General features: G+C 40.7%; 2 protein-coding genes across 9 annotated transcripts in view; both read right to left on the bottom strand.

Moving 5' to 3' along the window:
- The window catches only part of LOC109963783 (ly6/PLAUR domain-containing protein 1-like), a 15343-nt gene extending 9287 nt beyond the window's left edge, over positions 1-6056 (bottom strand). The window contains exons 1-2 of one of the 2 annotated variants that reach the window (XM_020606629.1): positions 5820-6056; positions 4234-4365 (exon numbers count right to left, since the gene is read on the bottom strand). In XM_020606629.1, the coding sequence (XP_020462285.1) occupies positions 4234-4365; positions 5820-5865 (178 nt within the window). In that variant the 5' untranslated portion in view covers positions 5866-6056. Of the gene's footprint in view, positions 1-4233; positions 4366-5455; positions 5673-5819 lie in introns of those variants that run through there. The other variant, XM_020606628.1, reaches the window with a different exon arrangement.
- A 2487-nt stretch (positions 6057-8543) lies between these two features.
- Positions 8544-26636, bottom strand: part of LOC109963757 (nck-associated protein 5-like) — a 68460-nt gene continuing 50367 nt past the window's right edge. For 4 of the 7 annotated variants that reach the window (XM_020606551.1, XM_020606546.1, XM_020606548.1 and 1 more), the window contains 6 exons: positions 24271-24450; positions 21197-24108; positions 20726-20840; positions 18648-18723; positions 13797-14183; positions 8544-12563 (listed from right to left, as the gene is read on the bottom strand). In XM_020606551.1, coding sequence (XP_020462207.1) covers positions 12448-12563; positions 13797-14183; positions 18648-18723; positions 20726-20840; positions 21197-24108; positions 24271-24450 — 3786 coding nt within the window. In that variant the 3' untranslated portion in view covers positions 8544-12447. Of the gene's footprint in view, positions 12564-13796; positions 14184-18413; positions 18453-18647; positions 18724-20725; positions 20841-21196; positions 24109-24270; positions 24451-26636 lie in introns of those variants that run through there. The other 3 variants (XM_020606550.1, XM_020606553.1, XM_020606552.1) reach the window with 3 other exon arrangements.

Below are 26636 nucleotides of genomic sequence, written 5' to 3'. Positions count from 1 at the left end.
GTCGTCAGGGCCCCTGCCTTCAACTGCTGCCCAATCCACTGTGCACCGGCCCCTTACGGATCCTCCTGCAGGTGGTGGGCCCACGGGAGGACGTCCCCATGTCGCTCGTTCGGGCCCCGTGAGGGGAGGCCCGGCCACCAGGCGCTTGCATTCAAGCCCCAACCCCGGGCCTGGCTCCAGGGTGTGGCCCCGGCTGCGCCATGTCGGGCGACGTCACGGTCCTTGATTTGTGCACACATGTCTGAATCTGAATTAAACTGTTAATCAAAATGCTTCATGTACTGTATTCACCAGTGTGTCACAGCGACTCCTCACAGGTGCAGACACTGTTTGCTTACAGTAACTGGTCACTAGCTAGTCATTTCCTTCAGGAGTGATGTGGATGAAGTAATGTAGGTGAATGAACACAACCAGGACCCTGAAACTGAAGCAGCTACATGGAATTCAGCCATCATTTGTTTCAATATTTAAACCTGTGCTTTTGCTACAGTGACATGCCAGAATTTCTTCTGTAACACGGCCTGTTCCCCAGAGTAAATGTTGATACACAGCCTTAGGTCTCTAATAAATTATTTTTGGCCTAAACATGGTGAAATGTTTTTTGCTGCTTACAAGCAGTAAACAATTATTGATAATTATCTTAATTAATAGTTAATGTATTAGCAAATCATTCCTTATTTACACATCTGGCAAACTCAGAGCATTAGTAATCATTTGCACTTGTGGCCGCCTCAGTGGGGAAACATCACTTTCCTTTTCATGCCTCCACGCTGGCGATAGCGGGGCTCGAGGGCATTATGTTTTCAAGCTGTCCGTCTCTCCGTCTAGCTTATTCTTGTGAACACAATATGTCAGGAAAGCCTTGGGGGGATTTCTTCAAATTTGGACTCAAAGATGAACTGATTAGATTTTGGTGGCCAGAGATCAAAGGTCAAAGGTTACTGCCGCCTCACGTCTGGCCCATTCTTGTGAACACAATATCACCAGAACACCTTTTCAGGGTGAGCCTCTCCTCAGACAAGTCCATAAAAACAGACCCCCACCCTCCCAACCAATACATCTAAACATCTTTTAAGCACAGTTCCACTCTGAAGGACAAATATATATTCATTTCTTTAAAACAACAACACTTGTATCCATAGTTCTGTCATATTCACTCTTAAACTGTGAGATACTCTTAATTAATTAATTAATCCTCCACATCTGACCACAAATATGGAGACCGACTCAACAAATCTTACAAAAATAGCTTCACTTCAACAAAATCATAGATTGAAAGGCCTAGTTGTCCAGTTTTACTCAAGTTAAAAAAACACATCAAACTCAGTCGACCACCGAACCAAATCATCACTGCGCACCGTTCACAGCGCTGCTTTTCATATCTGTGTCTCCACATTGTCCGTATTCCGTACACCTGCCTTAGCTGTGGTTAATGCAATGTGATATGATGCTTTGGCTGCCTGGTAGTCACTGTGCTAAATATCTGAGTTACTTTCCTCTGTGACTGCTGTTCCTCTGGTTTCCTTTCAACACACTCCTGCGTCTTGTGTGCTTGGTCTCAGTATGATGCCGGAGTTCACGTGGTCTCATGCTGTCGGTTCTAGTTAAACCTGTTTGGTTCTTCACCAGCTCCTGAAAAAAGCATCTGACTGTTTAGCTGCTAAATGCTCCACTATGTTCACAGCTGGTCGCCAGCTTCATCTGTTGTTTGGTGCTAGAAGGTAATGTACACTTGGTTTGTCAGAACTCTCCACTGAAAACAGCTGCTTAATGCTGAGGTTTGTAAGAGTGGTACAACTGAGGCAGACAGTGAGGACGTTGGCTGCCAAAAGAGCACAGTGAGCCATGAACAATGGATCGTGTTCATTTTTACAAATGAACCACAAGGAGTAAACGTGAAGTTGTAGGGACCGACAGGTCTGTCTGATTGGACTGCTTTGGTGATTTCATCGTGTCTCATCAGGACTCACACAGGAAAATCACATACTGGTGATTGACAGCAGCACAGTCTGCACTTTAAGCCTTCTTATGCGTATGTTGATGTTCTCTGGTGGCATAAAGAGCTCATGAGCATTATTAGTATTATTACTGAAGGCTGAAGACAAACTGGGGACTACAAGCATGATGAAAAAGAGACATCTTGCCCATCAGTGTTCTGACGGCATTACTGTGGGATCACTATGTCTCTTTAATGGACTTTAATGATCTGTCAGGTTATACAGAGGACACAAACACAACACAGATTTAACTGCTTTCTGCTGTTTGACTGACCAGGGTAACCTCCTGATGTGTCTATGAGTTACCCAGCCTCAGCGTCTGAAGCGACAGAGAAGCTCTGAGTGCATAGTCAACTCTAAAACAACGACCAAGGAGGTTAAACAATTACATTTTCAGGAACAGATGATGAGAACGGTGAAACCTGTTTATGGTGAGAAAGGGAGACAAAAACTATTTTTATGAGTTATATTTGTCTTCATTGATGTTATTCATTACTTGATATGGTCAGGATCTTCATCACATTTTTTTTTCTTCAAAGACACCAAATGTTACACCGGTGTTATCTTTTACCAAGTGCTTTCTGGTGTTTACTGTTACTCGTGAAGATTATATCTACACCAGCAAGACAGCATCACTTCCTATCACCATGGTTGTTTATCTGGAGACTGTACCATGCTACCCAAGAAACGGTTGAAATATCTTCTTCTTAATTCACCAGATTAGATTTTGTTTTTCTTGACAGCTGGATGCTGAACTGTGTGAATCGAATATAAGGTAAGACAACGGATGTATTATAGGACCTGGACTCCAAACTCTAAGATGACACCCAGCACTTCAATAAAAATTGCTCATCTGGTGCATGAGCCAAAAAGTTTCTGGGTCTCCTTTTGTGATCTGGGCCTCTTTATATGTGCATTAGTGTTTTCCTAAATGGCCCTGCCCACACACTCCTGTTCCACCCACTAAAATAGAGCTCACTTTTCTAGGCTCTGGGGAAGTTTTACAAATATAAAACCTCCATGAATTAAACATTCACAACAGAAGGAGTGAAAACTGGTCTTGGAGAAAATGCTTCAGGAGAACTTTCTTTGCAATGTCACAAGTGGCCACTGGGAAAAACCGGCAGCATGTCTGAGTGGCCCTGCCTGGTCCTGCCCTCTTCTTCATATATACTGCAGATGTGAGGTTTAAGCTGGGGCTATGTGTTACCACTGTTACATAAATGTTGCCAATACTGATCACTTCATCATCAGAATCCGGATTTATTGGTAGTTCGGTTTCTGAGTTCATGCTAAAACCACATACCTATGATCACAAAGTACTGTGGTTGGTATAGCAGCTTTAGGATCACAGAACTGCACCGCACGCTTGAAGGTAGACCGAGGCCGACCTCGATCTGCTTGTTTGGTTTGTACCAACGTTTCCACCCCAGCTAATTCTAAAAACGTTGTTGCACTATGTGGACGTCTTTTGACTTTACAGTTTCCTCTCAGGGTTTTTACTGTTTCTGATTATCTCAATTTCACAGCCAACATACAAAATATATCTGCAACATGCAAATTTCAGCCCCCACAGCTGATTGGTCGTGCTCTACCACATTGTATTATAATTTGCATTACTGGAGGTTTTTGTAAAGGAGTAACAAGGACACACTCTGTTGTATGCACATCATCAGCTGAAGAATTTTCTACTCAGATAAAAACAGGATAGTTTATATATTTCAAATACTGACCTACAGCTAAGACTTTCATCCTCTAATGAGAGTTGTAGCGTACCGAAGAGCCTGTCCCTGCTGGCCCCAGATCAGTTTGATTTCTGCTCACAGCACTCTGCTTTGTAGTAAAGGATTCTTCAGACGTGAAGGCAACACAAACAGTTTCCCTGGCGCCATTTCAAAACACCCTTTTGTTGACAATATTGATTCAGAAAATATTACTGCCTGCACATCGGCCGAGCAACACAAACCAGCTAATGAACAACTTGATGATGCTTGGAGAGTGCAACACACACATGATATCATTGATTTCAAGCCAAAAAAGTTCTCTTGAGATTCTGAGTCAAGCCCCTTGATTCAAAGTTGAAGTCCTGGTTACATCTAACCCACTGTCCTTAGAATGAGGCCAGTCTGCCCAGACTCCTCTGACACCAGTTTTTCTCTAAAATGTGCTCATAAAAAAATAAGCTAAGATGAAAACACATATTTCAGCAAAGAGGTGGAACTGAGATGCAACTCACCATCATTTTTCACCAGGACCTCCTTCTGGCACATGTCCTGCACATTCACAGTGCAGTTGACGATGAACTCTGGGGTGGAGCAGTCGTGTGTCATCCCCTCACACTGGTAGCACTGAATCTGAAGAGCCAGCCCTGCGACACACACACACACACACACACACACACACACATATATACTATATCTCATTCCTTGCAGGGACTTTTCTGACTTACATTCATTTCTTGGAGACTTAGCCTAATCATAAAACCATTACTTGCCTAACCCAGTGATCTGGTTTCACTGATCTGGCATTGAGGATCAGTCCCCACAATGGATACACACACACACACACACGGTCTTATCCATTTCCATCATATCACATTCCCCAGATTGTCTCTACATCAATCCACCATTACCACGACAGCTGCTCATTTTTCTCTCTAGTATCATAAAAAATAATTCAATTCAATTCAAGGTTTCTTCTCAAAGTCAGATTCAGTTTTATTTCTGGGTTCTTCTCACATAGCAGGCTAGAGTCACTATTTAATGCAAACTGAATGACCAAGCATCTTTCAACACTTTCCAGACTGACAGGAAACTAGAAGGAATCTCTGAAATGATGCGGTGTGAAACCAGAATGAATGTTGCATTTGTTACAGTGTTAAGAAGCCGCTGCTATTGAAAAGGGCAAAATCATCAAATCTCATAGGACTACAGCTGCCATTGTTATTCCAGTGCACAGTTACATTCAGAACCTAAGTACAGTTTAAAGTACTGTCACTTGTATTTTCAGTGGATCCTACTTTAAACCTCAACTGCAGCTCATGGGAAAATGTTACACTTTTTACTCCACAGCATTTAGTCAACAAATAGTTGGTATTTACTTTAGTACAATATTATCTAATATTATCTTATAAGATATGATGCACATTCATCATTAATTTACCCCCCAGAATAGAAAGAAGTCTCCACCATCAAAACGCAAATTTACATGAACACTTTTACTTTTTTAAGTAAATGACGAAGTAACAGTTGTTCATAATATAATATGTTTACAGTGTTAAATTGTTCTTTTACTCGAGGGTCTATAAATATTCCACATCGCTGTCCCACATTAAAAAAATAAATCCCATCTGCACTGCTGCTTCATTAAATTAGAGGTCAAACTCAGAGATATGTCAGTTTAAAGTGGCGTCACTTAGGGCTCTGTGTGGTTGATTTACACTTTCTATCAAAACTTACCTGGATCATGGAGGACGCGCCGGGGTGCAGTGTCACAGCCTGTTTGGAACAAGAATCTCTTAAAGGTAACGACAGTACAAGAAAGGCGATCTATGTGCGTCAACATTTTAGTTTTCCACCATCATAAGGACGAGCCAAAACCAGAAACTTGCTAAAGAAACACCGCGCTGGCTCAGCGCAGATCCGTCCAAGCTGTGCGCGCTCCCTCTCCCACTTTATGCCAAACACGAACACCTCTCTTTCATCTGTCTCTGAGCTCCCTCTCCAAAAATAAGCGGCTTTGGAAGTTTTGCTATGAAACGACTGCCTAACAGACCCTTTCAGTCCCGCCAAGCGGTGAGAAGGACAAGGTGTGCATCCATACCTGAGCTGAAGAAGAGGAGCAAAGCTGGGACAGTGAGCAGCCGCATCGTCCGTTCAGTGCCACCGTGAGCAGGAACATGAGAGACAGATGTTCTCCGGCTCTGAGGTGCAGAGACAGAGCAGCAGCCTGGCAGGGTGAGCCTGACACCTCTGGTGATGCTTCACGTATCTTATCCGCCGCTGACGCACACAAATGTGTGCACACATGCACGTGAACGGCTGTACTGCCTGGTCAGTTGTTCTGACAGTGATGCGCCTTCTACCTGGTCTATGTTATTATTTTTATGGACATTATATGATGTATTTAAACCCCACTACATCTGTTGCAGCTGGTTTCACTCTCCTTCTTATGAAACCAAATGATTCTAAAATCTTAAGTAGCATGGTTTCACTCTAACTTCTTATGAGACCAAATGATTCTAAAATCTTAAGTAGCTTTATTTCCTTCTCATTTAACAGAAATGAGACAAACCTATAAACTGGCAGAAAGGATTTAGTACAGTCCCCAGCTTTAGTTTGCTCAGGGCTGAAAATCCCTTTATTATCATGCTTCATTTCACACTTTGACCCAGTAGATGGAATCTAATAAAAAATAATAGAATTCATCTACTTTGATTATAAAATGAGGGGATTCTTTCTCATTCATGAACAAACAATCTCTAGGGCAAAGGCACAGTGAGGATGGAAAGCTAACCTAAAACCCTAAAACAAGAACTTAATCTTTATTTTTGAAGAAGATGAAATAAAGGTTAGTAAAATGATTTTGATCTGATACACAGTCATACAGTCGCAAGAAAAAGGAATGTCACTTTTTGCAATATCCTGTTTTTCTGCATAAATTGGTGGAGGAATGTGATCTGATCTTCACCAAAGTGTAGCTTTATAGGGGCACAGGTGTTTTCTTAAAGTTGCCCAAAAGTTAGCAAAACTCTGTGGAACTGCTGTTATTTGTTTACGTGTCATAAGTTTCATGGTCCTGTGCCTTAATGGAAACAAATAGGAGTCGACTGAACCTAAGTTTTTTCATAGAACCTCTAAGGACTGCTTTTAATGAAGAAACCATAAAACAAGTCTTAAAGCAGCGTGTGCCTGAGAAAATATTGCAGGTAGTGAAATGCAGGGGAAGCTAAGTGGGATAAATGAACAGATAAATGGATATGCCCACTGCTCTGTGGTTCAAATGTGACACCATGCCACAAACAGCACGGTGACAAGGCTCTGTGAAATGAAAAGCTAACAACAGCGGCTGCAACAGTTGGTGGGTAAAACCCAGGATAGTCTTTCACATAGTCAAAAGATGGATTAGTCTGTTCAGCACTGTACAGGCTGGGATAATATTTCATATAGGGCTGAAACCTGGTGGAACAATTTCTGTTCAACTCTGCTTCACAACCGTGGCCCTCAGTGCTGAGCCTGACACCTTATCAACATGTTCTTCCCAGACCCCAAACTAAGTTATAGCGCATATGCCTCACTACACCGACCTGTACACCGCTGCATAATGGGGAAGAGGATCAGAGTGCAGAACAAACCCACCTGGAGGCAAACAGCTGATCTGCAGCACAGGACCCTGAGCTGGTTTAGATTGTAGTCTCTTCCAGTTACCTCGTCTAAACTCCCAGTTTCATTCCTGATGTTTTAATCAGTGAATGAAACAGTGCTTCAGCGCCGCATCTAGAGGCTGTGGAGAGGTTGTTTGTGATTTACTGTGCTAATCAGCTTAACTCTAACCTGCATAATTAAACATTAAGACACAATTAAATGTTACGAATCCCTACTTTGGCAGAACTTTGAATTAACTAACAGTCATTTAAACTACACTTTAGGCACAGAAGATTTACATTGGGGACTGAGGCGCTTTTAACACTGATGTCCAGGAAGATAATTAAACCCTGCTGGTGGAAAAGTAAAAGCCATAATGGGGAGCTACTGAAGCTGTTAACTGATTAAAAGATGATTCTGTATTTTACCCTAAAACATTTCAACTGACTGCTTAAATCATAACATAAGAGTTTTACTTTCTTTTGTTTTTCAGACAGTGAGTGCGACACAGCACTGACGAGAGTTTAGCTAAATATGCAGCAGCTGTAGTTTCTCTTTATGGCGTCTCCTGAGTGTCATAACATGACTGATGGCACACCGGGAGCCAATATGCATAGAGCTTTTTTAAACAGCGACACTAATCAAAGATGACTGACCATTAGATCATAAAACAAGAGCCTCTGCATAAACAATGTGTCCAGCATCTTAAAAGTGGAAGCAGAGCCTTTTGAAGAAAATGTCCCAACTGTACTCAGTCCATAAATGAAATATGAGATGTTTTTGGTTTTGGAAAATGTTAAATGAGTGCCTATGAATTAAAAGTAAGTCATTACGTCAAAGACTTAAAGCATTCTGACAGGACAGCACAAGGTTACAGGGACTTGGATACGTCCTGAGACCCAGTTGACCCATTTGCTGAGTGAAACATTTGTCTGTTGTCATGGAGGATGATGTTTTGCATTGTCTCATTTCTTCTTCTTCACTTCATTTAGACCCAACTGCCCTTGTGCAAATGTAAAAGCAAAGGAAGGAAACTGAGTGTTAGGCACACATGAAACTCTCCTATACATGTTATACAACTGATTCACTCAAAGTATAATCGACGGATGTGCCAGGTAACGTCTTATAGCTACATTAAGAGAGTCAAATACAACAAACTGCAAGGCAACATCCATAATGTGGTATAAGTATTGAAATAGTTTATTTTTCTTTTCTCTTACAAAGAAAACAAGGAGAATCAGTAGTATACAGTTCTATGTTTGTACTGCTAAGATGACTGGTACACGAGAACAGCACTGTAATTATTGGGATCTGAAAAAAACACATTTAGAAGGAGAAGCACTGTAATAGTAAGTAAAGGTGTGCAATAAACGGTAAGTAACACTCTTCAGTGCTGAGTACAAATACAGGGAATTTAAGTATATATTAGAAAAATACGATGCTCTTGTGAGAGTGGTGCTCGTCATTACGTGAGCCAGTTTAGAAACACAGACATCACGCTCCATCTACCCGTATCAGTACAGCCAATCCCTGATCCATTAACACCTCCTCTCACCTGCGTACGCTACATATTCCATTTATTAGACCCGTGTGCTGCTACTGGCATTAACACCACTGCATTTTTACAAGTATTAGCTTAATATACATGTAGCAAGTGAACCAAAATAAGTACAGTAAGATGACATGACTAATAATATTGTGCAACATTATAGTGCTTTACACTTGTACCCTACATGTAAACTGTTGCTAGTGTTTCAAAAGAATATGGCTAAGACCACATACGACATGAGGATTTGGTTGCATTCATTTTCTGTATATGACAGTAGCTCAGAGCAGTGTTTGGCAATATGGCAAATATCTACACATGGAAGGCAGACAGCCAACAAAAGTGTGAGAGGGGAACATCGCTATGTTGGAACGTATTTATAACACCAAAAACTTTACCAGGAAGGGCACAGCATACATAATAGAGAGAAACTGAGCGAGCATGGTGTGACATCCTAAAGGTAAGCGCACAGACAAAAAACAGCAAGAACACAAGTAAATATACTTAAACCTTTACAGTGACATCTGACGTGTTCACTGGTTGTGTATGTTAATCCACAGCATCTATCAGCAACAATAAATGATATTTTCCCTGAGCTAGCACAACAACATCCATTACAGCATGTGCCTACTAGGTGCGTTACATCTAAGGTTACATGCAAAATTCACTGCTTTGTCTTGATGTCATCACTGTGGAAAATGCATAAAAATGCAGAATGCAATTCACATATGAGTTTCATTTTAAAAGATGCAACACCTACTAAGAATAACTGCAGACATGAAACTCAGACTCACTATAGAAGACTTTGCTTACATAGTATAACAAATTATGTGACATATTTCATAAATACTTAACAGTGCACATCAGTAATTTTCACCTCTTGTGATGAAACTCTGTCATTTTAGCATATCAGTTTCATATGGTGCATTTCTATGGTTCGAATAAGCTTGAGGCTGGTTGCATGCAAGTTAATATTAACAATGTGAACATTAAAAAGGTTTCCAACAAGTTAGTGCAGACTTTAAACAACCACCTGACTCAGTCAGGAATGACATGTACATTAAGATCTTTTCAGGATGGAAGTCATAGCTTGTAACCTTAAGATTATAAGGTTCCATATGAGGCTTTTCATAAAATACAGTATATTAGTGACCCAATGATTCTAGTGTAAATCTGCAACCCAGATAATCTTGGTTCTGTAGGATTTTAGAAGAGGTCTGGCAGCAAACTGGCTGTGCTTAGTCATATAAACATTTAAACCTGCATTAATCAGTATGTTTGATCATAAAATAGAATCAAATGATGGGAATATGGAAGGTGTCACTGAGGATAGTGAAACCAAAGAGAACTCTGCAGGGCTCAGCATAGCATTTCAGCTACTTCTGGTTCATTGTTTTGGTCGTACAACCAGCACAATGAGACGAACTCACTGTACGCCGCTCACACCACAGTATAAAGCTACAAAGTGAATGGCTCATGAAGTCCAGCATCTGTCAAGCCAAACACCCAAAACAGTTTTTAAAAGTTGGTGGAGACTAAAAGAGAGATAAAAAGAGAAAGAACATTGTACTCTGAATTCTGGAATCGTTTAGTGGCCAGTAACATATTGCAGTGGGATGTTGTATATTGCTCTGTCTGCATCTATGAATGTGGGTTGTTGTTGCCAACACAATGAGCTAGAACATCTTGGGCCTATGTGTCTACTACTGTGTAGCTGCACTGCCCCCTAGTGGCTAAAATCAACACATGCAACTTTAGCTAGCTGTTCACGTACGACGTACGTCTGACAAAATGGTTTGCTGTAATGTGTGTCTGTGTGTGGACTGCAGAAGAGCAGACTCGATCTTTGGTAGCATCCACACAGTAGTAACTGAGCACTGACTGAATCAAAATGCAACCAAGAAGTTTGCTGAATGACAAAAACTGTTTTACTTTCCTTGACCTACAGTAACAATTTTTACATGAATAAAAACCAAGACAGGAATGTTTCACTTTCCTTAACCAAGCACACTTTTGTAAAATCCTCAGTTCTCCGAGGAAACCAGCTGAGGAATTAACCATGTTTATGAAACTCTAGTGAGACAGTGGAGTTGTACATTTTGCCCCTGAGCTCCATACCTCCAAAACGGCTGCCAGAGGGTCCGTAACAACCCCCGAGAGGCTACTCAGTACCAACACCACACTGAGCACAGGTGGAAAGCTACGATGCCAAGCTGCCTTGTTGTCCAGGTCTGAGTGTTTCATCCTGTTATGCAGACAGTGTCCAAACTGTGGGATTTAGGGATCCTCCATGTGAGCTAGAGTCATAAATCCAACTGATTGCTCAACTCCTTGCTTCAGGTTGACTCATGTGGCTTAAGAAATTCTGAAATAAGGATTTAGAGCAGAGTGAGATCCTGTGGCACCGTGTCATGCAAATAATGTTCAAAATGAAAAATATGCCCTTTCAAGTGAAGCAACATACTTTTAGGAAAGTTGCATAACAGAGAGATTGTGAAAATAATTCCCAATCACACAGATGGATTCTTGTGTAAGAGATGCTTAATACTGAACTTTAGCATGATTGTGTAGTGTATGTGTTTAGTTTGTCAGAAATGGCTACCTGACAAACTGCAGTACAGTTCTTCAACACAAGTGCCTAGAGCCTGTGCATACACAACCAGCTATACAGAGGAGAGTCGGCAACTTATAGTCATGATGATTGAAATGTTTTTGGAAGGAAATGTAATATGTATCTGTGGTTTAAATGCAAACATAAAGTTTTTGATTTCAATGTTATGGACAGAGATGATGCTGATCACAAAAACCTTCTTCCCTGCTTGTTGATATGAAGTTACATCAGTTACATGTATAAGCCAGTTAAGGTCAAATGACACCAGGTCTGACTCCCTGTATATAACCAGTCATTGTTTTAAAATGGTGGATGTTTTCTAAGGGTTTACAGTGAATAAAACCAATTCGACTACACCCAATGTGTGTGTGTCGCGTGTGAACCCTTAAACCTGTGGCTAGTTTTTAACCCACGTGTCTTACAATCACACACACATACACACACCCGCTGTGAAAGTCAGCATTAATGTACTATAGCAAGATGCAAATGATGTCTGCATTAGTCACCACCTTAAACTCGCTTTGCTCTGCTCAGTGGGGACAGAAATGACTGTTTACAGTTACATCACTTTCAGGTCACCTCTGAGGCAAAGTGCGCTGTTTTTACAATATGGAAAAGTTGCACCATTTTACTGTACCTACCATCTACAGGGAAAGTTCTGAAAGGCAAAGCTCAACCATGTCTGACAAGGAGACTGGAAGCAGAAGTGACATTAATCTTAATACTCAGTGAAATTGAACATTTTTCATTACACATTATCATCATTCATTGTGCAAAACTCCTGATGAAAGAAACTGTGACCATGTCTTTAGTTCACAAAGTCTTTTGACCTCAGCGTTTGAACAGCTGTGAATGTGAAAACAGCATTACAGTGTTCTTTTGTAGTTTTCAAAGCTCTAAGTTAATTTAACAGCTAATGGCTAATAGTTTTCACTTCTCTTGTGTCTTACAGTTCGCAAGCTGAAGTCTTGTCTGTTCTTTTTGTTGGCTCGGAGTGGCTCGTGTTTTCGATTTGCTATAGGTCAACTTCTTTGGTTGCATTCCACCTGGAAAAAGCACACAATGAAAGTCATTTCAAAGGTCTTATCAGGAATTAAACTTAATTCCCCTTCCTGTCAAGAAGAGGAGTCAAATGTGGAGGTAGGAGGACGGAGTGGCACAAACAGCCCGACATCTTCAAAGAAAGCACGATTATCGCTCTGAACTCAATGTGGCAGGAGAAGCAGTGACTGACACCTTGAAAGATGACATGTTTATAATTCTGTCAACAACCTCATTGGTCTAAAATACTGTGAAAATAAAACCGGAGATAAAGTTACAGTTTAGGACGTTTATTTCAAACCTCCAAAAGTCTTCACTGTTTATCAGGAGACAAATATTTAAATATGCATTTCACCACAAAAGCTTTCAGTCAGATACATGGTTAGCAATCTGAACTGTGTGTGGATCTAGGGCGCTTCAGCAGCTAGCACTCTTTACCAGAGTACAGCAAAACATGTATGAGCATTAGTTCAGCCAACAGCGTAACAGCTGTAACTGAGCAGCCACTTACTTATTAGGTAAATACATTCTTACAACATGACTCATTAAAACCAACCAAAAGCACAATATATGTCTCATCCAGAACAGCTGTGATAAAGGCTCTGGATGCTGTGACGACACAACATGATCAGTGCTGCTTTCACTAATCTCGTACACGCAGTTACAGTGTATATGGAATATATACAACAATAAATAAAGCAGAGAGCATGAGGAAAACATGACAAGAGAGAAGCATCATGGAATTTCCTTGTGCTCCTTAGAATGAACAGATGGTTAAGGATTTATCCAAGCATGACTTTTTAAATGAACCACGGGTGATAGATGGCAAGAATCAAGGCCGGTCTTTACTGTGGCAGCAATATCCAGGATGGCTTCAAGCCCTGTGGTGTGAAGGTCCTGTTACGTGTGGATCACATTTGTGTGAAGGAAACTTAGTCATGAGTGTAGCAGACCAGGTAGCCTTAATTAGCTATTTATGGGTGCTGAATATGCTAACGACCTAATGATTTCTAATGATTTCATTAAGTTGAAATGAGTGGTTTAGTGTGAGGTTGTTTAACTTGAAGTGGAACACTCATATAGGCAAACCTCAGAAAAAGTAGAAAAGATTTAAAGAAAATGTTCTTACATGAGGGCTGATGACTGCACAGCACTAAAAGATGAAAGCCCTACTAGCATCATCTTTATTGCAGTGCAATGGCCATGCTTCTGACTGGAGCACTGTGGCTTTACTGTACCTTGAGGAGGTCTGGGTAGCCTGCTCTGGGTATCACACACACTGGCAGAGGTCACAATGGGTTCAGACTGGGGTTGGACTGGCTGGAGGAAGGCCACAGTGGGGAAAGGCACTGTCTGGATATGGGTCATGGAGGAGTCGGACAAAGAGTTTGGCACCCCTGCATGGCTGCTGTCCTTAAAAGTGGAGGGGATTCTCCAGCGGGGCATTGGGGATGGAGACACGTCCTCGCTGGAGGAACCAGGGACACTGGGAGGGCTGAGGGACTGTTCTGGTGTTGATGAGGATTTGGGGAGGAGGTGCAATATAGAGGAGAAGAATGAACAGGACTCAGGGAGGGGGATGGTCCCGATTCCACTGTCCAATGTTCGCATCTTGCAGTTGGAGCCTGCGGCACAAGGAGAAGGGCTGAAGTGGCTCAGTGTAGAGGGGAAGAAAGGGAGCACAACAGGAATGAAACAGCAGGGCCAAGTGGCGCTGGGGAACTCTTTCATTTTTGCATGTTTATCAAATCACCTGTACTGCATCTGTGCACCAATGTCTCTCATCGGAAAATCAGTGGAAAACTGCTCCACTTGCAGAATAAAAGGGCTCTAGAAATGATAACTGAGCAAACAGTGAAAGACACTTCACTATCAAATGAGGGCAGCTCCACCGATCAATAATAATGGATCTTCTCTGCAGTACCGTATGATTGTTTCCCTCATGCCTTGTTATTCCTGCAACATTATCCTTACTGTTCGTTTGAGCTCTAAGCAGTTAATCCTAGTGTAGTGTTTTGGTAATTTTGATGCAGACACACAACAGATGGTTAGTCTTTTTTTTAACACGCTCTCTAACTCGGCAGCAGCTTCCTCTTAAAGCCCGAGTTGAAAACAGTGGTTCAGTACAACCTAATTAACATATAAGTGTAAGGCAAGGTAATGTTTTTTTTTTTTTTTTGCTAATTACACCACAACACAGCTGCAGAGAATGACTCAGCCAATGCAAATCAAGCCCACTTAAACCACTGCTTTGTGTTACAGATGTTGTTCAATGAGTGTGCGACTGCTAGCATGCACTGATGAAAGGTACATGGTATATGAAATGAAAATCAAATACACAGCAAATGTGTGTATTTTCTTTGCAATGTGTAAATCCTAATTGTCAGACAGACCCAGTGTTGTTTCTCAGCTAGAGGATTAAAACTGTAGAATTTGCACTGTTCAATCAAAAGTCTGACACTGCACCTCCAGAATTATACATTAGATCTTTGCTGTTACAAACCTATATTGAAGTTTTGTACATTTGAAATATGTTGACTTTGTATCATTGGGTCTCATTTACCAACTGTTCTTAACAAATTTTCACAAAGATTCTGGCATTTGCTGATGTTCTCTTATCTGGGAATTGTTCTTGGGTAAGAACAGAATCTACGCACACTCAGGAGCTAAAGCACATTTGAGTGGTGACAAATTTATCTGAAATAACTGGGTCATTTGTTCAGTTCTACAGTTACATAATGTTATAAGATTTAAATTACAATAACAGTTTTGTCATTATTAATATTTTTAGAATTATTTTACAAAACATTATGGTCTTTTAAAACTTTTTTGTCTTTTTTATTTTATTTTATATCCACTACTAAATATGGCAGCTCATTGTTCTCCATAACTGCTCAGGTTTTTCCTTGCTTTACATCTTCGTTGTAACATTTCTGGCTTTTTCAACTTCTCTTTTCCGTTTCTGTCTGAGATGTGTGCACACGGCCCTGCAGTCTCATGCCCTTTTATGGGCATTGGCCTTTACCTATGCTAATTAGCAACGACTGGCACGTGCTTTCAATTTACGAACACATGGGATTCATCGATATAAGAACACAGGTGCAAACAATTCTGCGGTTTAAAAAGGTGTTCATGAATCTGATGCTGACTTTTCTTAAGAACAACTTATGAAGACATTTAAGAAAACACGTTGGACGACATTGGTGAATGTGACCCAATGTTTATAGAAGCTCATATTTTAATATGTGGCTTGTAGAAGGACACTGTAGGCAATCAGACAATGGCTGCTCCCGCTTAGTTAATTAAGATGTTCATGCTTATACCCCTCCTCTAGGTTTATACAAGCTTGTTTTCTCTCACCTTTTTCTCAGTTTCATCTAGACTGTTGAAATTAACTGAGTTTTCAAATGGGTCACATTACAAGTCTTGCTATGTTAAAACATGAAACTGGATAGGATATGAGTACAAATATTGATGCTAATTGCCACTATTTATTGTCATGGAAATCAAGTCTTAGACAAGGAAAACAGACAAAATGTGACCTTATAGCAGCAATTTAGTGCAGAAAGCATGTCTTGGCCTCACCCTGGCAACTTTACTTTCATCCAGAGTGATTGTCTATTGCAGCGTCCATTTAAATATCTGTGTCTCTTAGTTAAGCACCACTTTAGATAGAAATGACTTAGCCACCTCAGCTCTTGTCCTGTTGTAAACAAGGACAAATAATTGAATTGAAAAGACACTGACCAGAGACATTATTGATCAGTTTGTTCTTTAAGTTGGAAGTTAACAAGAACCACTGTGACAGTCTTCCCTAGAAAGGTAGAATCACAGAATTGATTGGTTTCAGCAAGCTGCTAACATGCAGGCTGAGGCTGTTGTTCTCCTCACATGGCCTCTTGTACCAATCTCAATCAGTAACTTCTCGGTCATTGCAAATTTTTCAAATATAGCACGATAATGCTTTGAATATAGTTCTGTGGAAAATGTCTTTTACCTGTTGTAGGACAAGGCTGTTTTTAATTAGACAGTTTAGTTTTATTAGAAGAATTTTAGGATTCCTTGTTCATATCTTAACATGTCTAAATAAATACTGGACAGCTACTGCATGTGCCAGTTGAAACCATTGTGTCTGTGGCCATTTTTATGTTGTGTCACTGCTGTCATCTGCGTTTTAGTCATTGTCCCCGTCAGCCTATAATAACTTGGTTATGGTATTACTTTATGGAAATAATGTACTGTATGTTTAAAACCACATTATTTTAATTGGCTAAATGCAAAAAATGTCTCTGTCTGTGTTCCAACTGGTTAATGCTCAGACAAAGGATATGGTCGTAGAGCCAAAATAATAAAATATCAATTTTTGGAAAAGACTATTTATTCAAAGTGGTGCACAATTTACAGAGGAAAGTGGTTTAGCCTACACTGGGGACAGGGGGGCGACAATGGTGCAGTGGGTAGAGCAGTCGTCTCCTGCCCGGAAGGTCGAGGCTTCGAATCTTGGTGCCTGCAATCCACATGTCGAAGTGTCCTTGGCCAAGACACTGAACCCCCCAAGTTGCCTGTGATGGCGGTGTGTATGCACCCCAGGGCCCTTGGCTCCAAACAAAATTTTGTTGTACGTGTCACAGTGTTACAATAAAATAAAGCCTCTTCTTCGTACAGTATTTTGTTTGTCTTGTTTATTTCCTGCTCTGCCAGCTCTATATGAGTCCCAAAAAGTTCATATCTGGATGGTGTAGGTCGGCTCATATCTGAAGGCAAAGATAATTCACTCAAGTAGTGGCTTGGATGAGTGTGTTTAGCTAGTGCAGTGCTGAAATTTTAATGAGGTGATTAACCCTTGAGGGCAGGCGCCCGCCTGTGTCAGGCGTGCTTGAAATTTGCAGCACTGTGGTGATGGTGTGACTCTGGCCAATGAAATTTCCAGTCAGCCACCAGTCCTTTACTCAAACAGTAGAGAGAGCTTTATAAGCTGCTGTTTTTAAGTTAGCAAGAGACCACATTAAATCTGAGACCAAATAAAGTTGTACTTCCTTTCACCCTCGTACTCACCCGCTCTCTGTCTGTCTTTGTCTTTTAACTAGATTGCCGCTCTCTTTTCAACTAGGTAGTAAGTGGAAAAAGCGTATTAGAGTGAGCAAGAGAGATCGCTGGCTCAAGGGTGTCACAGAGGGGCCGGCTGCCCCAAGTCCAACGGAGTGTGAGTGTTTTTACAAGTTTCAGATATTTCACAATTAGTTGAAAACCCGTGTTCTCTGGGATTCATGAATGTGTAAACTTTGTACTTTGGCACTCCATCAAACACACATACAAATGCCAACCCGCTGGTCTTCTTGTGTGCATCATAAATGGCTACTCTATATCAGTTTTAGTGGCATGGCATCTAGTTGTTGAGATACTGTATTTCAGTTTCTACCAAAGTGGTTTCCTGCCTACCCAAGCACTGCCATTGCCATACTTAGAGCCGCGCTGCTAGCGTGGCTAAAAATGTTTCAGAAATAGCCAGTCCAACAGGAGAGTGGTCCACACAAAAGCAATCAAAGGAAATTCATTCAGGAGGGAGTTTGGGCCCCATATGGATGAATGTGCAAGCAAATTTTCAGTGCATGGATCTGTGAAGATGAGCGGTCAAGCTTTCACAGAATTAATTCGATTAAAGGGCAAACGCTGCACGAAATACAAACATGATGAAATGGCTCTTATTTGCCCTGGTTCAAACTGCCAATCAAAATAATACATAAATGCAGAGTCAGAATAAATAAAATGAAAATAAATATGGAGGGGAAAAGCATACACTGACCAAATTAGGCATTTTGCATGTTTGTTTCACTGCTATTCATCATGTAACTTACAGATATTTGTCTTATTTGGTCTTCACTTCTGTCTGCAAACTGCAAAAATGGTGAGCACAGATAAAACCTTAAGGCTTAGAATGTTTCACAGGACAGCAGCTAACATTGCTATTAAGTTAACTAAGTTCCATTTTCAGGTACTAAGATGTTCAAGAGTGCTTCATTATTTACTAATTGCAGTCGATGTAAGCAGGTAGGCTCAAACCAACACAACCGAGAATAGAAAAATCTGACCTGTTACTGCATCCTGGTTGGGGCTGTTCACGGTGGATCCATTTTCACCATCAGCTCTCTGGCTCATCAGCTGCATCTTTGTGTTTCGTACAAGGACAGAAACGTGGTTATTCACATGTTCTTTCATGCACATGCTGTACATATGAGTGTTTGGTTCTTGCTTCTACAGCATATAGTGTACAGTAGCCCTGAGCACACAACACAACAACAGAACAGAAAACACAATCACATTACACTAAACAATATTTCAGAAGATAATTAAGACTACAAAACAGAAAATCCAACATTTTATAAAATACAACAACAGAGAAAACACTACAACACTGTAAATAAATGCAGGAATTATTCTAAGATTTTATTGAGTGAGTATATTGTTTTTGGTCTAATGATAAACACACTATTCTGAACATGTGACACGTGGAAAAAAAGCTACAGTAATGTCAGAGAAGTGGAGAGGAAAACGATTGGCCTGATTAGATACATCTGACTGGCATGTTCATTTATAAACATGGGAAATATTATGTATTCTGTTCTAAACACTTTTGTCCAGGTCTGCATGCTGTCGGAATGACTCCAATTTCCCAGTGATCTGAGTGGACCGTGGTCAGGCTAATGACAGATTGTTATCTGCTCTTGAAATTCACCTGCTCCAGAGCAGGTTAGCTGTGCATAGTACACCATGGTGATGTAGCCAGCTTTGTGGAACTGAAAAACCTGAATTAAGCCCAAAGATAGCCAGTAAAGCCACTTCTCTCGCTCCGTGGCACAGGCTCCAGACGATGATAGATGCCAGGAAACATGGAGCAACACATAGTAAGGAGGCAAGAAACGGGCAAAGGATCATTTTATGAAACAGCAGCTCAAGAAAAAGTGTCTTGATATAAATCAGCAAAGTGCTTGATGCGTAACACTTACCTGTCGAAATCACAAGAAGGCACAAATAATCCATTTGTTGCAGACCCCAACTCACCAAATAAAATAAAATAAAACTAAATAAAAAATGGGATGGGGTGTCATATTTTGATATCTTATGTTGTCAATCCTATTTTAAACCACCACAAAGAAATGCTTACTTATGATTTCAGTATCTTACTCCACTCATTCCTTTGTGCTTTATGAAATGCTGTTGTGTTCTACACATTGGGGCCACCGTAACAGTACCTTATCATCCCTTAGTTGCTCTGGTGGACAAGAAGAACCTAACTGTCACAAATTCAAAGTCATAATGTTTCCATATTGTGCTTGTGTGCTTTTGCCTCTTTCCACTTCTCTTTTCATGGTCTCCCCATCGGCACCATGCTACCAACATCCTTTCTGTTGACGGATGTAAGGCACTGAGATATGTTCAATGTGTTCTTCTACAAGTATTCCTCATGTATGTGCATAGTTTCACAGGTTTTGAAACATAACTTGAAATCAAGCAGTCAGGCTACAACATACTGTGTGTACTTATCCTCTGTATGAAGACATCTCTATAATACTCTTTAATAAAGACAGTCTTATTATATTCCACATCCTTCTGAAGACTTAAAGAGGTACCTCGTTGGATTACTTTTCTATTCTTTGGAGGAATAAATTGACTCCAGTGAAGCAAATTACAGACACGATGACATATTTAATGGTCTAATAATGAAGATTAGAACGAAGAAATGAAAAATGAAATGATGAAGTTGTGTGCAAAAAGGTTTAAGGGACAGTTGGTGGAATTAGCCTAAAGAATATCTCACTTGTTAAAGTTGAGAACCACACTGTGTCTCATTTTCTGTAAGGTTGCATTCAAAATGAATTTGAATTAAAAATTGCAAAATGCAGCCCCTTCATTCATTTGAATGGGAGCAATGCTGGGGGCGCCACTAATGCCGTTTGGCAAAACATTGTACCTGGCTCGTATTTAGCTGCATCACAGTGCAACAGCACTGCACAATCTTTGTGGAAAAAAGGACAAAATAACTGTCAGTTTGAACATTTCCTGTCTCATAGTATTATAAACTTATGTGGGGTGTCTGAGAAGCCTAAAACCAGCAGCATACCAATAACTATAACTGCCTGTTTTATCATGAGCAATGATTTTCATTTACCTTTGGTTCCCCAGTGGTGTCACTATGTCCTTGTATATCATTCAGGGACATTCCTGGGCAGGGCATTGATATGCATGCCCGCACTGCATCATGAGACTCTCTTCTACCCACAGAGCTGAAAGAAAATAGTTTGTCAAGAAACCATTACATACTGAGATCCTCTGATATTGTATTGACTCAACATGCCCAGGGTGATTCGACTGATAAATTACCCCATGTCTGTTAAAACTTAGCTGTGATCCTCTGTATGAAATGTGTCTGAACTGGTCTCAAACCTAAGGACACAGGTAGCTGTATCTAAGACCACTTGACAAAAATGACCAAAGTCATCTGAGGCAGTAAATTACTTCAATGGCAATGAGAAATCTGCTGGACCAAGCACTGAATGTTGAAATGAAGACCTCAGAATATTATGTTAAGTGCACAAAAATCAATAGACGACACTTATTGCTGATTTACAAAACTTCTTACCAGTCTTTTCCATCACTTTTTCTTTTGTCTCTCTTTTTGTCAGACTTTGTCAGCTTTCCTCCCAGAAGTGATGTAATCTTTTGCTCCCTCTTCTCCTCTTTTATTTTTGATGGATCAGTCTTTTTGCCACTTGGAGCAGGAAGCTTACTCTTACGAAAACCAAACCAATTTGCTAAGTTTGAGCCAGATTTTTGCTTCACTTCACTGTTTCTCTCCTGTTCTTGAGACTTGTGCAAGTTCTCCTCTATGCCAAGCATCACTTTCTCTTCAATTGTGGTTATAGCACTTTGTCTCTCTGGTTCTTCGGAAACTGGCTCACCAAAGGCGCTGGAAAACTGCTGCTCAATCTGAAGGTACCTAGCCTGCTCACGTTGGAGTTTAAGACTCTGAAGTCTTTCACTGGAGGACCCCAAATGTGAGGGAACTGTCAGGCCCTCTTCAATCAAGAAGTTGTTCAAAAGGGATTGATTGACTGGGCAATGGTAGCTACTGGAACAACTCATACTTCCTGGCAGGATATCACCAAGAGAGTTCAAAGAGCTCCCTGAGTGTGTTTTGATCTGGGTGCGAATCTTTCCAGATTTGTTGAAGCTTGGCCTATCCATGTAGCGTGCACCAAAGCTCTGGCTGCGAACCTTGGCTCCATTCATTCCCATTACTGGCTTAAGGAGAGGTCTGGTTGACACTGACACAGACCTTTTAAACAACCAGCCCTCCTCATCAAATCCCCAGTCTAACATCACACCACTGTCTGATGCCACAGGTTGAATGGAGGGTTCAGAATCAAGTGAGTTACAACGCGTCTCAATCTTTCTATTGGCTTTGTCAAGAGCACCACATTCATGTATCACCTGGGGATCACAAGTAAAAGTCTGAAAGGTCTGGACATGTTTTGTAATAGAATTTGCATCATCTTTGTTCTGTCTTTCAAAAATGAGGAAGTTACTGGTTTCCTGCCCAGTGACTGCCTCGTGAGATTTAGCATTTACAGGAAGAGCCATTTTTACAGGTCTAGAGTTTGAATTCTGAGAACTGGCAATCCCATGGTAAATGTTATTAGAATATACCTGAGTCAAAACCTCTGAAAGTTTTGGCTCACTAGTGCTCTGCTGAGATCTTTGTAAGATGCTCTGATTTGGCAGTACAGAGGAAGCACCATCATGGCATATGGCAGTTTTGGCCCTAGATAACTGGACTGACCCTAAAGCTTGTGATTCTTGAACTAGCACAGGTGGTATCTTGGATGACTGGGCATGGCAGACCTTGGCAGGGTTATCTCTCAGCGTCATACCTTCAGCAACGATTGGTGGGACTGTGTGTTCATGCTCATTAGTTGTGTTGGAATGGTGAGGCTGTAAAAAAGAGGAATGCTGATTTGATTGTGGCTTGGTAGTGCTCGATGTTGTCTTCCCAGTAGTGGAGCTTTGAGCCTGTTCTACAGATTTATAAGCTTTGGGTAAGGAGTTGCAGTCAGCTCTAAGAAGAGAAGTAGTTCGACCTGGGGGTGGTGGGGGAGATGGAGACCTAAGTTCTGAACAGGAAACATCACAGTGATTGTCTTGGCGTCGCTGTTTTTGTGGAGAGCATGGCAAGTTGTCATAGATGCTTTCTTCCACAGAGTTATTGTTTGATTGAGGTCTGATGATTTGCGAAGTTGATTTTGTTGGACTTTTTGAGCTTTCATGGAACCCTGGAGGCTTAAATGCCTTTGATTGTTTCACAGGGCAAGAGAGGGGAGAGCACTGTTGCACACTTTCAAGAGACTTAGAACTTGCTGATATCACAATATCCTCCTCTTTATCAAATTTGGATACTGCTCCCTTGCTTGAACCATGTATTTTACCAAGATTTGTTCTTTTGCTAGGAGTACCTTGCCCAGTATGATTCAACTCTTCTTTGTACCTGGGTCCTTTAATAAGCTTTTGGTGAAGAGGAGGATGTGTATGCTTAGCTTGCACCGGTCCTCCATCTGCGCTCTTGCTCCGCAAAATGAAAGCCTTCCTTGCTGAGTCACAAGGCTGAGGTTTAGCTTTTCTCTGCAGCGATTCGGACATGCTGTAGTCCTGGCTTTCACCAGTAGCTTGACTTGCCCAGTCTCTGCAATGAGCAACCTCCACTGAAGAGCTGCGCTGTCTGGCTTCATTCATACAGCTAAGAGCTATTGTTACAGTTTGTGGAATAGATGAGCTGACATCACTTGTCCCTGCTTCTACTTCCTTGATCACCAGCCTACCCTGTTGTCTTTTAACATGATCAAGTCTGGATTTACGGTCAGCTGACTTTTCTTGGTTATTTTTTCTGTCATGGAACTTAATTTCTGATGTGTTGTGTTTTTCTAGTGATTGCTTGTTCTTTTCCTCTTGACATGCAAGGCTCTCTGTTGGGCTTACACCAGGTTTCACTGTTGGGTCCTCCAAATTTAAGAGGTTATCTGTCACAGGTGAGGGGAATAGACCATAACTCCCTGCAAGTTTCACAGGGTCTTCTTGAAAATCACCATCATCATCCAGAGTGACATCCAGTTTCTTCAAGCAAAAAAGCTTTTTTGTTGGTTGGTCATTGGATTCTTCACTTTGTTTAGGTGAATCATCATCTGCATCATCAGGGTCTAGGGCAGCAATCCCCGTTTCAGCCTTGAAAGGTTTAATTGTAGGAGCCAATTGCTTGGCTTTAATGGCTGGTAGGCCACATTTGACGCCAAGTGAGTATATGCCCTCATTTGAGGTCATACAGTCTTTGCAGTGTGGTACAGATGTAAGTGAGGATGCCTCTTTGGAGCTGTACGTTTGGAGACGCTTTAGGCCTTTCAGAATATGGCCTTCCTTCCATCCCAGGTCTGTCTGCTCGACAAGTGCGGAATGATTGGTGGATACCAAACCTGTACTCATCCTTTTATCCCGACTTGTGGCACACTGTGCATAACAAGAGATATTTAAAGTTACTGAAATTGAATTTACTGGTGGATCAACTGTTTTTACATAACATGCTGCAAAGAAGGTAACGAGTACTTTAGTTTTACAACCTCCTAATACTTCAAATTGAAACAAGCTGAGTGGAAGATAAATGAAGCCCACCTGCTTAGAAAAGCCACGTCCTTCTGCCCAAGTGTGGGAGCCACTGGAGTACTCACTACCTGCACTGGAAAGAGAGAGTTCACTGCCACTGCCACTACCGCTGCTGCGTGGGCATGTTAGGCTCAGTAGGCTGGGCCACCTTCCTGCAGGTATACCGGCTTTTCCATTCCTTTGGACATCCTGGAAAATAATGAATTGTGTAATCAATGAACAGAAGTTAATAAAACCCTATAAAGAGATGGAGGCAGCAACCAATCATCCAGCTTATACAGAAGTTAGTAAAACAGTGCAGTAAAAGATGAATATCATCAGTAACTTAAAGGTAGGGTTGGTGGTCCTGGAAAAACCAGCAGGAGGAAGCTCAATTTTGAAATTAACCAACTGTAGAAATCCCACCCTTTCATTCAGGCTTTTGCTCTTGGTACTTTTAAGTATATTTTGATGCAAATTCTTTGTACTTTTGTTTAAGTAACATTTTGGTTGCTGTACTTTTACTTGTAACAAAGTATTTTTACACTGTGGTATTTCTACTTTTATTTATTTTAAACCCATTTATTTTTACCTCTCGCCAGCAAGTGAAAGCCAGGCTGGGTTCTGGTGATGCTGTAGTTCTGTCGAGCATATTTTTTACATGCTTTGGCTGGACAGATCATAGCCATATAAACATATGTCAATGTTATTTTAATGCAAACAATTACATACTGTTGCTTTAAATATAAATACATCTACCTTGACTTGATTTGCCACAAACTCTTATGTTAGGCAAAAGTGAAAATGAATTGTTAATTATAATACTTTCAGAGGACAAGGGATTTGTTTGGTTATGATTTTTGTGTGTATTTTGATATTAATACCTCAGTAGAGATCAAAATGCACTGAAAAGTCAGTTTAAGGCAAAGTTCTCATTACAGAAGTTCATTATTTAATGCTTTTGTTTCATGGTCCATAGGGCTATGAAGCATCCAGTGCAGAAATTCACTGGCATGCAGGACATGCTGTTTGCATTGGTGCCATTTCCAGTCAGAGGAACCCAAAGGTGTCAAGTGTTGTGACCCCATTTAAAATAGCATTGACCCTTTGCAAGGCGGCCATGGCCGGCATCCTCACAAAGTCATTAGAGTCATCTGTTAGCAGTAATTAATGTCAATAGGAAATAATTGCATATGGGACTTGGGGACTAAAGTGATTTGGTCCATTCAGTGATATTCACCTATTATTTGATTATTCATGCTAGCCTTTATTTCAGAAGCAATGTGCCACATTTGACAGTTTTTACATGGTGTCATGAAGCTCACAGAGACTTTCATTTGTGACTTCGTGAAGGGTTTTATTTGAACATCCATTCGGAACACTGCTTCAACAACTCACTAACATGGGCTTTTTCGCGTACCTTGCTATTCAAGCATATACCAGCCCACAGTGACACCCTGTGGGCCTACACAATCATCTTGGAACTAATTACGGCCAGCCTGTCGAGGGCTATCTGAGATTTGACACGGGTGATTCAGTTTAACAAAGCCCTTGATCAGAGCGGTGCTGTGTTTAAAGCTAATTTGAGGGGTGTCGATTTTTTTCTGCTTGACATAAATGTAGTGTTTTTCACTCTGTAAAATGACTTTTTTTAATATTTAATTTCTGTTCTATAAAATTCTGAGAACAATTTTATAGGGCAAAAAAAGATTCTGTCTCTTTGACTGTAACAACACTAAAGCCATATTCTGATACTTCTCCTGTGAAAAATTTGCTAATGGCCTTTTGAAAGAGAATCATTATCTCAAGGTTGGCAAAAATAAATTCTCTGGCTATGTATACAGTACATAAACCTGTCAAATTTGTATTTGTATTGCAAGATACTTTCATCACAGTAAATAATGAGTCACATTTTTGAAGACAGTTTAATACTGACATCTTTGCAAATTTTCTGCTATTGCCATTTAGTTTTTAGAGTTAAAAGCTTTTTTTAATTCAAAGTTCATCCATGTCGAAGCTAAAAGGAAATGTAGTAGCAGAAATCAAAGTATGGCATCTATAAAAAAGGTAAATTGGTGGAATATTTTTAATAATTACAACATACTGCAGCTTCAAGGGATGAATCTTATCTGCTAATGATGGTCTCAGATACACTGCACATAAAGAGGCCTACAAACCTGTGTAAAGAATCATAGTGCTCCTACAGCCATCCTTCCTTCTCAGTCAAAATAATACCGTATGTTGCTTGTCAACTGGGGGGTCTGCAGCTTATGCTCTTATCCCAGGCACCGCACAGTATATATGGCTCCATACATTTTAGTGCCGGATTTTGGAAAGGTATAGTGAATTTTAATTAGACATAACCCCCCTGCACACTTTACCCACTTAATTAAATT

This window comes from Monopterus albus, unplaced genomic scaffold (genome assembly GCF_001952655.1).
Source record: "Monopterus albus unplaced genomic scaffold, M_albus_1.0 scaffold79.1, whole genome shotgun sequence".
Taxonomy (NCBI): Eukaryota; Metazoa; Chordata; class Actinopteri; order Synbranchiformes; family Synbranchidae; genus Monopterus; species Monopterus albus.
The sequence above is the reverse complement of the archived record's forward strand: the minus strand, read 5'-3'. Positions and strand labels throughout refer to the sequence as shown.